Source organism: Chiloscyllium plagiosum, chromosome 19 (assembly GCF_004010195.1).
Source record: "Chiloscyllium plagiosum isolate BGI_BamShark_2017 chromosome 19, ASM401019v2, whole genome shotgun sequence".
NCBI classification, from domain to species: domain Eukaryota; kingdom Metazoa; phylum Chordata; class Chondrichthyes; order Orectolobiformes; family Hemiscylliidae; genus Chiloscyllium; species Chiloscyllium plagiosum.
Genome location: NC_057728.1, coordinates 21,444,961 through 21,457,689, shown reverse-complemented (window position 1 = coordinate 21,457,689; position 12,729 = coordinate 21,444,961). Strand labels below are relative to the sequence as shown.

Sequence of the window (12,729 nt, the reverse complement as noted above, 5' to 3'; positions counted from 1 at the left end):
TATAATCAATCAGATCTGGTAGCAATGAAGAAAAATGCAGTAGACCTGGGAGGCGGATGCTGGGAGAATTGGATACAAATCAACTTTGATCTTTTGAATGAAGGGTCATATTTATGCTGAGCATTTATGCTATAAAAACACTGCACCGCCACTTTCATTCTTACTGTCAACATTCCAACCTAGAGGTTCATTTTTAGGTTGCTGAATGTGTCAAAATCCAGTCTTTAAGTGAACCTTTTAAAAAAAAATTCCTCCAATTCGCCACTTACACCTATAGTTGGAATGCCAGAGTTCCGATCAGGGATGATGGACACAGGGCAGCGAGAGGAGTTTCTAGTTTAGGAGACTTGCTTGAGGGGGAGGTTATGATTTCTTTTGAGCAACTGAGCCGCAAATACGGGTTGCCCAGCAGAGACCTTTTCCGTTTTTTTCAGGTTAGGGATTTCATCCAGAAGACTACGCTTCTCACTAAACCCTATAAACCCGATACAGAGAGGTTGTTGCTACACTCCACAAGCATCTTTTCGATTAGTGTCCTCTGACGTTTGCTGGGTGGTAGGGCCTGGCAGGATATTAACCATTTATGAGAGGTCCGGGAGCAAGAGTTGGGAGTGGAGATCTCTCCTGGAACATGGGAGAAGATGTGGAAGAATACTCGAAAGATCTCAATCTGTAATACGTCATGCACCACGCAGTTAAAAGTTCTGCACAGGGCTCATCTGGCATCAGACTGTCTGGCAAAGTTTAAAAAAGGGGCATCTTCAGTGTGCCCCAAATGTAAAATAAGTGTAGATACTCTTACCCATTGCTTCTGGACATGCCATAGGCTCAGTGTTTATTGGAGCACAGTGGCGGGAGAGATAGGGAGGGTATTGAGGACTGAAGTCAAAGTAGACCAGATCTCTCTCCTCTTAGGTCTACCGAATTTACCTTCTTTAGACTGCATGGGAAGAAACTATTTAATATTCTTGCATTCTGTGCATGGGAGAATATTCTGATGAATTGGGTGTCTGAGAACCTACCGGGCTTGCTGGATGGCAGAAATTAATTATGGAGCACATTCCCTTGGACTTTTCTTTTAACAAACATGGTGCACCACACAACAGCCAATTTTTATAAGACATGGCAGCCCTACTGGAGTTATTTGGATATAGATTTGTCAGTTATCTTAACTATGGCGTTTGTTTAACCAGGATGATTAGATTTGTCAAGCCCTGGGCCCTGGAGGGGGGTCTCCAGAGTATGCGGGTATGTATACAATGTTCCCGTTCCTTTGTTTGGGAGCCTTGCGCCAAGCATAGCTGTTCTGTATTTTGTGGGTTTTTTTGGTTTTGTTTCTGTTTTTTTTGGTGTTGCTTTGCACAGTGTTAGGGTTTGCTATGTATTATAGGGTAGGTTAGTGGTTAGTAGATAATAGTTGTATTGTAATTTGTGTTTTTTTTTATTATTATGCTGATATTAGTGATTGTTTTTTCAATAATTTTATGTTTGTAAAGTTAAAAAAATTTGCTAATAAATATATTTACAAACAAAAAACTCCTCCAAAAAGCTGCAAATGCTAATTTAGCTTTTTAGGTGACCACACAATGTCATGGAACAAAGCAGGTAAATTGATTCTTGGTACAGGTCACCTGACCTAAAGGCAGACAGGCCAAGGGTTTAAATAGCCAACAACTGTTCCTGGATTTAGTAAAATCTAATTTTATTGTTTGATAATACCATTCAATCTTTCATTTTAAAAGTTCCCCCTAACTAGGTTAGGATATACAGAACTCTAAAAGGTACCGAATATATCATTTCATTACATTTGCACAATTTAATGTAACTGTGCAAACAGAAAAATGAAGTGGACTACGTGATCAAGTTTAACGGTGGCTTCTGAACATTCCCCTGTGCCTCACCACCCACTTCATTACCTCCAGGCTGAAAATAATCTAACCTGCCTTTGGATCATGGTCCACCGCATTCATACTGTGATCTACAGTCAAAAGGTTAAGGGGCGGCAACGGAACAAGTTGTTTTCTACCAAAGAGATCAGCATTTTTTTGCCAACGCACAAAAACACAAGATGAAGAGCTATGGAGACACCACTAAGACTTTTATGCAGCATTATCGTGGATTCAGAGCACCACAGAGTTTAATGATCGAGAAAATGAATCTGGCAAGAAATCAGCAATAAATTCAAAAGGTAAGTTCTGAAGTTTTCCCAGTCTTGTAATCCAAGACTGAAAGTAAAAATCAGGAAAATTGCTGTTGGAGTTACACAATTGGGATTAATGTGTACTGAATCTTCATGCTAATATTATACAGCCAGATGGTATATATCCAGCAAGGGAGAAGCCAGTCAAATCCTATTTCACTCTGTCTGAACCATAAAAGAAAGAAAAACTCAAAAGCAGAGATCTTAGAGAAGGTAACATTAATGATAATAGCAAAACACATTTTAATAGTTATTTACAAAGAATGTTAGTGGAAGCTCTACCTCAATTATAATCAACACGGCAGGCAGAAAAGGGATATCTCAAAGATCAGAAACTGACAGCAGGTTTGCCATTGGAAGTATTTCTTATTAGCTTTAACATAATTAAATATTTGAGTTTATCATGATTTTATTTCCTTGTTGTGAAGAGAGTAGAGAGAAAGAAATCTGAAGCTGGGGTCACAATTTTTCACTAATCCAACAGAAGAAACTGGGAGCATTTTTTTTTTTTAAAATGGAAATACAGAAGAAACTCATTTAACATCATCATGTTTTAATAATCTTTACAAAAGGAAAAAAAAGCTGAAAGTTAGCTTGCAGATCTTGAAAACCTGCAGATATTTTCTCCAGCACCTGACCCAAATCAAACTGAAACCAGAGAACTGCTAACAGAACAGAAAATGACCAAAATTAACTCTGAAATCAATATATGTAAACTAAATCACAGAAAAAGGCCACTTGGTCCAATAAGTCTTTTTTTATTATTTCAATTTCTCCATGGGAACCAACTTTCACATGAAAAGTCAGCTTTTGCAGCTCACTTTGATTGTGTCCAAGGAATTGGTGGTGAACATATTTGGTGGACAGCTGGAAATCAACTGGTGGGGGTGCAAAGGGAGGGAGGTGGAAGAGAAAGAAACACAAAGCTGAGCATGCGGAAGGGAGGGAAGACAGACTGACCGACAGAGCGCGTGCACGACAGACAGCGAGACAGAGAGCACAGGCAGGCAGGGGACGGTGTGTGGGATGCAGTGAGGGTCAGGCTGGGGACGGTGTGTGGGATGGGGAAGGTTCCCAGAGCAGGAGAAGGAGGGCGGCCAACTGTAGGCAAGTGGGGCTGGTGGCAGAGTGCTCTCACATGAGACTGGGGGTGGGGTAAGCACACAGAGAGCAAGCAGAAGATTGGGCATGCAGAGGGGATGGGATAGGCACAGACCAAGGAATGCTTGAAGGATTGAAACCAAGTCACATATACCAATGTGATACGTCAGCTCAAAAACTTCAATTTTTTCATCTTGGTTTTTTGATAGTCAAGTCCAAAAGGAAGTCTCTTTCCCTTCAAAATATCAGCCACAACAAACCTACACACAAAGAACTGTTTCTCGTGAAACCTGGTGTGTATCACGGTTTTTTGTCATCAAACTTACAGATATTGGGGCTCAGGGTGGCGGGGGAGTCTTTCCTACATTTGCTTAACCTTTCTTGTTCCGATGTTTTCTGAAAATGTTCTGAAGAGTCTAATTTGAGATCCATATAAAAGATGAAGGAAGCTCAATCATTTGCCTTCTCAAGTGAGATGGGATACATGGAACAAAGAAACTAATCCACCTCATCCGTACAACTGGAACACAGATTGCATTGAATTCAGCATTTGATGAAATATAATTAGATAGCAATGGTATCATTCCAGTGGAATCTTAACATACAGATGCTCTTCCAGGAATGTATAAATTATTTTCATGTTTAATTGTTGAAATCACAAGAGCCCACAAGTAGGGATCCAAACCTTGTGAGTGCTGATATTTCAAAGTAAGCCTTTCATTTGACAGGACTAGTCGTTTTTTTGGATTTCACTATTTTGCTGTGTCTTTGTTTCACGTTGAGAGAGCTCAAATCAAGTCCTGTTATAATCGACACTTATACTTGTTTTGACTCATTCAAGGGATGTTGGCATTGTTTGTTCATTCCCCATTTATTGCTTATTTCTAACTGCCCTCAAGTGGTGGTAAGCTGCTTTCTGGAAATGTTGCAGCCTATGTTGTGTAGGTGTATCCACAATGCTCTTTGGAAGAGAGCTCCAGGATTTTGACCCAAACTGTATTTAGTAACTTGTGAAATTATACAGTTTTTATCAAATTGCTTTGAATCATTTCAGGCATTTAATCACTCCTTAAAAGTTGCATCCCATGTCATGAACTACTTATCACATCGAGTTCCCTGTTTAATAATTGGGTGAAGGAAGGTAGCTATAGATATACTAACATGTAACAATTTAAAATCCTAATCAATCATCGAGGAAGAAAAAGAATGTGCAAAACTGGTCAATTATGATACCTAAATTTCACATTTTTTCAGCTTGGCTGCGGGGTCTGGAAATGAATTGGAATAGATGTCAAAAAGTAGAAAAAAAGTGAGGACTGCAGATGTTGGAGATCAAGTCAAAAGCGTAGTGCTGGCAAAGCCCAACAGGTCAGGCAGCATCCAAGGAGCAAGAGAATCGACATTTCGGGCATAAGCCCTTCTACTCTTCTCTACTCTAAATGTCAAAAGGTACATATTTTTATGCGCCACAAGATCATCCTGCACCACCTTATGATCTAAGGATCGAGACAAATGACAAAGCACAACCATGACGATGATACCCGAGGAAAATTAAGCATAAATAACCCCAGTTGAAATGGAATCAGATGCCTGGATCGGACATTAGAAGTTCAGTGCAAGGGAGAGGGAAATTAAAGGGGAGATGATGATAGAAATTCATAACAGACAAGACGACATTATTAAACAGACATTACCTCAAGAGTAGTAGGGGTGTGGTACAGCCTGCCTGCAACATTAGTAGACTTGTCAACTTCCAGGGCATTTAAATGGTCATTGGACAGACATATATAGATGAAAATGCAATCGTGTAGGTTAGATGGGCTTCAGATTGGTTTCACAGGTCAACACAACTCAGTCAGATTTTTTCTCATCTGAAAGGAGCATGCAACAGCAACTTCTTCTGTTGGCTTTTCCTCTTTGTTTATAGCAAAATACTGAAGAACAACTTAGTTCAGCATCATCACCCAAATAATGCTTACTATTAGAAACTCACCACACCACTTTATTTCAGAATGCATCTTTTTCATAGAATCCCTACAATGTGGAAACAGACCCTATGACCCAACAAGTCCACAGTGACCCTTCAAAGAGAGTAACTCAACCAAACCAATTTCCCTACCCTATTACCCTGTATTTACCCCCTGACTAATGCAGCTAACCTACACATACCTGAACACTATGGGCAGTTTAACTTGGTCAATTCACCTAACCTACACATCTTTGGATTGTGGGAAGAAAACAGAGTACCCAGAGGAAACCCACGCAAACACAGGGAGAATGTTCAAACTCCACACAGTCGTCAGAGGTTGGAATCGAACCAGAGTCCCTGGCGCTATTAGGCAGCAGTGCTAACCACTGAGCCACCATGCCACCACAGTGTTTCAATATGATTTTTCAATTTTTCAATTGTGTTTCTTTGTGGGTTACAGGAACAGAGTCAAGTACCATAAACAACAAATCAATTCATGCTTGAGTGAATTTCATTCCAATTTAGCAGTCTTACTAAAAATGATACCAGCGCACTAACAATTACTACTCGCCTCATACTTTACCACAATATACCAGAGTATTTTATTTCTAGAAAAATAATTTAAAATATAGCATTACTATTAGAATTAGCCAAAGTACCACAAACCTAGCTTGTACTTACACTGGTTACTCTACGATAGATCTGAGCAGCATTCTGGCATTCCGAGTATGGGTATTCTGAGGTTGCCATCTCTAGCATACACATCCCAAAAGCGTAAACATCAACAGACTCGTCATATTTTTCTTCGTACATCTCTGGGGCCATGAACTCAGGGGTACCTTAAATTAAAAGAACGTTTCAGACTCTAACAGACTGTCTCAGTGAGTAGAGGCTGTCGGTACTCACCGATGGCTGACGATAACCTGTGGGGGAAGACAAAGCGGAGGCGAAGGAGAGCCCTTCTCAGTTACTCAGCAACCTATTAACTCAAGCTTTCTTCTGCAAGGCATCCTGTATGGTGTATACCACAGAGTTGATCTAATTAATCTTTTACAACTGAGCAAAAGTATCCAAATTCTCTTTGCCCAAAAAAAAACTCATGTTTTAAGTGCATTACATACTGGAAGCAGATACTTAACAGTTAAACGCAATTTTGTTTTTAATTCTATCTTTAAATCCATTGAGTTGCACTTTGTACAGGACAGTACACCAATATTTCAAAACTCCATGACTGTTCTAGCACCTTAGATATCCAAATTATTTCCACAGTAAATTGCAACAAACTCAATATGGTTAAATACTAAAATAACACAGATCGTCCAGTTTGTTTTCAGGTCAGACTTAATAGACTAGAATAGACCAGATGAGATTCCAAAGAGGGAAAAAAGGAAATTAAGTAGGACTATAGCTAGCCTCTGACTGCATTTTTTTTTTAAAAATACAACCCTGTCACAGTAAACAAGTTGCCTTGCAAATGAAAACTGACATATAATCAAGCAACTTAAAACACTTAATAATTTTGATCTTCAAATCATCAGAAAGGCAACTCACCACAGCCTTTATCTACAGCACTTACCGTTCAACTGCAGTACTGTTAGATCTACTGCAGCTAGGAAAAAGTAGATGTCCTACAGTTGAAAATACTTAGAATATAGAAAATTGAGTAAAGAGGGCTCAACATGATAACCAGACCAAAAAGAGACCCTGCTTATAGTTTGATATTCTGCAATAAGTTTTCATATCAAAGACCTGAGAGCAGATGAATGTTATTACGCAAAGCAGGCCACAGTTTTGTTAAATCCAATACTTCAAAGTTATAGCTGTAACACAAAAATTTCAAGTTCAAGTTCATTTTCCAAAGCAACAACCCACAAAGCAAACTTCAATGACTTTCAACTTACCTATAACACTTTTTGCGAATGATGCCCTTTTAAGTGTAGCTAGGCCAAGATCCCCAACTTTAACTGATCCAGTAGGGCCTGTAATGAAGATGTTGTCACATTTCAAATCTCGATGGATGATGGGTGGTGTACGCGTATGAAGAAAATGAAGACCCTTCAAAATTTGACGACACCAACTTCGAAGCACTTTGATTTTCATTATCTTAAATCTCTTCAAATAACTGAAATAAAGATTGAAAGAAACAATGGTTACTACAAGAAAATGCTACTTAATATGAACCATCTTGATGCCCTTTTCTAGTAATTCTGCTCCATAACAGTTCAAGATAGATTTTTTTTTTTACGAAGCTCTCCAGACCAGATGCTCAATATTAATGTTTTGTTGGTATATTCGAAATGTCACAAGATACTACGAGCACTTACACATGTGGACCAGCACTTAACTGCATTGCAGTTTTTAAAGGCATACACGAAACTGATTTCAAAACATTCTCCCAATATTTACAATGTTTTTATGAAGGCTAGGACAACTGGAGTCAGGGCCAGAATTAGTCGAAATCCACATGCATACTTCTGGAGTACATACAACATAGAAATCTGTTAGATTTAAAAGTTAAAATAAACACAGTCTCAAATTTCTACAGATATAGGCATACAAAACATATTTTTCACTATTAGCAATTGCATTAAGCTGCCTTAAGGACAGCTCCTGAGTATTGTTCTGATAAATATGACTGTGCTTTAAACTGGAAATATTTTTGAATTAAGTTCATGGAATAACTTTCACATTCTTTCAGTCTGAAGTCCTTAACACACACTGCCCCGCTTGCCCAAATAAAATAGCTCTCATTAAATTAATATAACAAATTGCTTTCAACTTCAGGGATGAACTCAAAATGAGAAGTTAAAGAGAAAAGCCATTATGCTATCCTGCTCAAACATATGCACATAAATATTCTTCTGTAGGAAACATTAAAAACACCAGATGTAAATATACATAATTCTAAGTAATCGGCAACATGGTTCATAAGCGATATTCATTTTTTGACGCAATCACTGAAGCTTGTGCATCAATAGATGTGGGTATCTCAGAAGGATTTTTAAAGCTTTCACAGAATCATCTACATACATTCAATAAGCTAGTCACAATCCAGATTAGAGTTTACATTTTATTTTGAAAAGTATCTGCAAAGTCTTATTTACCTGGAGCAGAATACAAATGTGGGCTTAAAAACTTTTCATTTGATGCACTTCCCTCTAAAAAAATGATTACGCCCAGGTCTAATGGATTTGCAGCCATGCAAACTCAAAGCCTGAATATTGACATTGTACATTTATAACTAAACTGTGACAAGAAGGAACAAATCAGCACAAGAATGCACCAGCACTGTCATAGTATGAAAATATGGTTTCAAAAGCAAAGAGCATCAAAGGTTCATTGTTCAAGCACAGGCAACATACATAGCAAAATAGATTAATTAAAAGGACAAATCCAAATAAATTACAAATTAAATAAGTGCCAATCATTACAGATATAGGCTGCATAGTGACCACAGCTGAGATCTGAATATTCATGTCTATCTGACATTTTGGAAGGTTAGGAGTAAAAGAAAAGGGAGGTGGAGCACCCCTAATGATAAAAGTTGAGATCAGTACGATATTAAGTACCTTGGCTCTTAACATCAAAATGTCAAATTTATCTGGATAAAGATTGGATTAAAAAAACAAAAATAAGTTATTGGTAGAAAGTTTTATGAGTTCCTAACAGCAACTACACCTGTGGATGGTATAAGAAGAAATAATACAAATTTGTAACAAAGGTACTGCAATAAGAGTGTGCCATTTTAATGTTCGTATAAAGTTGTGATGAGGCTGTCATTCCACAGAGATATTGTGTCTCATTTCTGTTTTGAAGAGAGGTTGTAAGACAAAGGTGAAGTGCTGTTTCTAAGAAAGTAAACTTATGAGGCCTTGGGGTTTCTTTTACGTTGAAGCAATGGAAGCAGCCAGAGTGTGGCCAGCTTTCTACTTTTTTTAGGTTTAATTTAAGCACAAGCCTTTGAGGTCTCAAGAGTTGGAGCTTCAGTGAGTGTCTCCCAGCTGTTCCTTTCTCTGAGTTGTCTCAATGTTTTTTCTACTCCTGAATTGGAGAAATGCATTGGAGAACCTGTTTCTGAATTTACCTTTTTTGCTAAGAGGTGTGTTTATGGGATGCTACTATATTTCAACAGTTAATTGGTAATAGGTATTGTACCTATTATTCAGTTAAGTTTTCAGATAGTTAAGTTACTCTAAATTCCTGTCTTCTATTTGCATTTTAACTATAGGTGTTTAAATAAATTGTGCTTTGCTTAATGTCAAGTATCTTAACCAGTCACATTGCATCTGGAACACAGCACTTCACATCTACCTTTACAATAAGAAAAAGTTAGGGTCGAGGCTATCTTAAAATATATTGAGGGGGTCTGGTCTGGTCCTTAACAGATTACACAAATTGTGCAAAGACCCTAACTTTTATTTCTCTGTATATCCAATCATGGACTGAAATGAGAATTTTTTTTAAATAAATGAAGGATTATGGAAGCAGCTGCTGTACTTTTGAAAAACAAGCTGCGAACAGTTATTTAAATGCTGCTTAAACTGTTGTTTGCTCACCAGTGCAGAAAGATTAGTTGCAGGCAAACTGTCACCAGGGAGTGTGTACAAAACAAGATTTGGGTGCAACAAGTAGCTGACTGACAACTAGTTACAAATTCACAGGCCAATGACAAAGCCCATCGGCTTGCCAACAACTATATGACTGGCTTCCAGGAAGTTGAATAGCTGTGGGAACGAATGCTTAATCAAAAACAGACACCCAGGAAGGGAAAGTTACGTCTTTTTTTCTCTGCAGTAAAAAACACCCAAAGCCTGAAGGCAACCAGTTTATTTCTCAGTTGCTGGAAGCTGTTGTTTTTAAACAAGCAAGTCATATAATTAATCAACCAGTCATCATGAACATCCAGTAAAAGTACCTGGAGCACTATTTATTTGTAATAAATTCTTATTCCTGTTAAGCACATTACGCCAATCCGTGCTTTCTATTAACCTGGGTATTTAGAAACAGGTAAATTGGGGAAATTGCATACACTTTCATAAAATCTTTCATTTTGATGACACCAGGAGTGAAAGGGCTTGATTGCCAGCTCACCATCACAGTGAGGTGTGACAATTGGCAAAGAGAACTTGGAGGATGAATTCATTCTGGGCAGTGTCTTAGAAGGATACAGACAGGTTGGTAGAGTGGGCAGTTCAGTGACAAATGAGTTTCAATGCAGAGACGTTTAGGTGCTGCTTTATGGTACGAAAAGCATTCAAAAGGTGATGTAAAATATGGGTTTTACATTTTAAGGGAAAGTGTAGGATCAAAGGGACCTGGGGGTGCACAGATCATTGGAAGTAGGAGGACAGGTACAGATCAGTGAATAAAACATACAGTAAGCTGCTTTATTAATAGCAGGGTAGAGTACAAGGGCAAGGAGGTGATGTTGAACTTGTACAAAACAGCTGTTAGATCTCAGCTACAGCATGGTGTACAGTTCTGGAAGCTCATTATAGGAAGGATGTGAACACAGTAGAGAAAGTGCGTAAGAGGTTTACACGAATGCATTTAGGGATGAGGACAGATTCAAGAAATTGGGACTACTCTCCTGGAGAGATGACTACCAAGAGAAGATCTGATATAGCTTTTCAAAATCATGAGCAGCTGAACATGATAGATAGGGACAAAATGCTCCCGCTTGTAAAATGAACAAGACAGCACTGACAAAGTGATTTGCCAAAGAAACAAATGTGAAGTGAAGATCAATGTTTTTTGGCTTAGTAGTTAGGGCAGAGAATGCATTGCTTCAAAGTGTAGTGTGGGCAATTTCAATTGAGATATCCAAGAGGGCATTGGATGTTTTGTTTGGATAAAAAAAATAACATGCAGGAGTATGGGGAGAAAGAAGAGATTGATATAAGCTAAAGATACTCAAATAATAAGCCAGTGCAGATGCAATGGCTTCCTTCTGTGCTGTAACACTTGTGATGCGTGAACAATTGATTCTGGAAGCCACCAGGGAGCACACTATTTTAGGCCGAATAATGAGATAGGATTAGTTTATGACCTCATAGTAAAGTATCCTACAAAAAAGACCAATCATATCTTGATTCTAAGTATTAACAAATTTTACATTCAAGTTGAGGTTGAGAAAATTGAGTTTGAAAGTAGAGTCTCAACCTTGAATAAAGAGCATACAATTATATGATGAAAAAAAGTTAAAAGGCAAATCAGAGGAGAAGCAGTGACAGACATTTTAGTAGCTATTTCATAATTCTGTTAAGATATATGCCATTAAGAACTTGTGAAGGGTACACCTTCTGTGGCTAAACAAAGTTATGAATTGTATCAAACCTAAGGAAAAAAACCATACAATTCTGTGAAGATTATTGGGATGTAAAACGATTGGGATCATTTAAAAAGTAGCTACTAAATTAATAGAGGGAGAAATTGAAGAATGACAGGAGACTAACAAAAAACAGATGGCAAGTGATTCTACAAGTAAGTACATTATGAGCAGCAAAAATGAGTATTCGTCCCTAACAGAGTGAGACTGAGGAATTAATAATGGAAAACAAGGAAATGGCAAAAACTTAAGGAACATTTTCTCCACAGTAGAAAACAAATAGCACCCTGAAATAGTAGAAAAACAAGTGGGACAAAGGAAGGAGGAACCTAAAACAAACAAACAAGATCAACTAGAATACAATTATTAGGAAAACTAAGGGGACAGAAGGGAGCCAAGATCCTCTGATCTAATGGTCTACATCCTAAGGTCTTTAAAAAAAGACTACAGAGATGCACTGGTTGTAACGATATAAAAATCCCTAGATGCTCAAAACATCCCACAAATTGGAAAGCTCCAAGCACAGCACTGAGTCAGAGAAGCACAGCACAGAAACAGAAGGAGATAAACTAGACCTCCTTTTGGGAATACGAACCAGCAGATGACTGAAGTAAAAGTTGGGAACACTATGGGTCTAGTGATCATAATTTAATTAGATTTAAAATGGTTATGGAAAAGTTTAAGCCTTCCATAAAAGTTAAAGCTTTTAATTGGAGTAAGGCAAAATTTAATGGTTGAGACAAGAACATTCAACAGTTGATTAGAGTTGACTGTTCGCAAGTAAAAAGACATCTGACAAGTGAGACTTTCAAGAGAGTGAGATGACATGAGTTCAGAGGCATAATGTTCCAGTTAGAGTGAAGGGTAAAGCTAATAAGATTAAGGAACAATGGATCAATAAAGATACTGAACTTCTAGTCAATAAAAAGAACTTTATTTTAGAAAGATACAACTTGGTTCAATTGAATCTCTTAAACCAATATTAAGATGATGGGGCATTCTTAAAGAAATCATGAAAGCAAAGAGGGGAGATGAGAAAGCATTGGCTGTTAAGGTTAAAGGATAATCCAAAGAGATTCTACAAAAAGAAATTAAGATCAAGAGGGTAAGTAGAGAAGAGATAGGGCCCCT

At 37.9% G+C, this 12,729-nt stretch overlaps 1 protein-coding gene across 15 annotated transcripts in view; it reads right to left on the bottom strand.

Annotated features, from left to right (window-relative positions):
• The window catches only part of wnk1b (WNK lysine deficient protein kinase 1b), a 153,239-nt gene that overhangs the window by 110,863 nt on the left and 29,647 nt on the right, over positions 1-12,729 (bottom strand). For all 15 annotated transcript variants that reach the window (XM_043709287.1, XM_043709289.1, XM_043709293.1 and 12 more), the window contains exons 3-4: positions 7,172-7,392; positions 5,952-6,109 (exon numbers count right to left, since the gene is read on the bottom strand). In XM_043709287.1, coding sequence (XP_043565222.1) covers positions 5,952-6,109; positions 7,172-7,392 — 379 coding nt within the window. The remainder of the gene's footprint in view (positions 1-5,951; positions 6,110-7,171; positions 7,393-12,729) is intronic.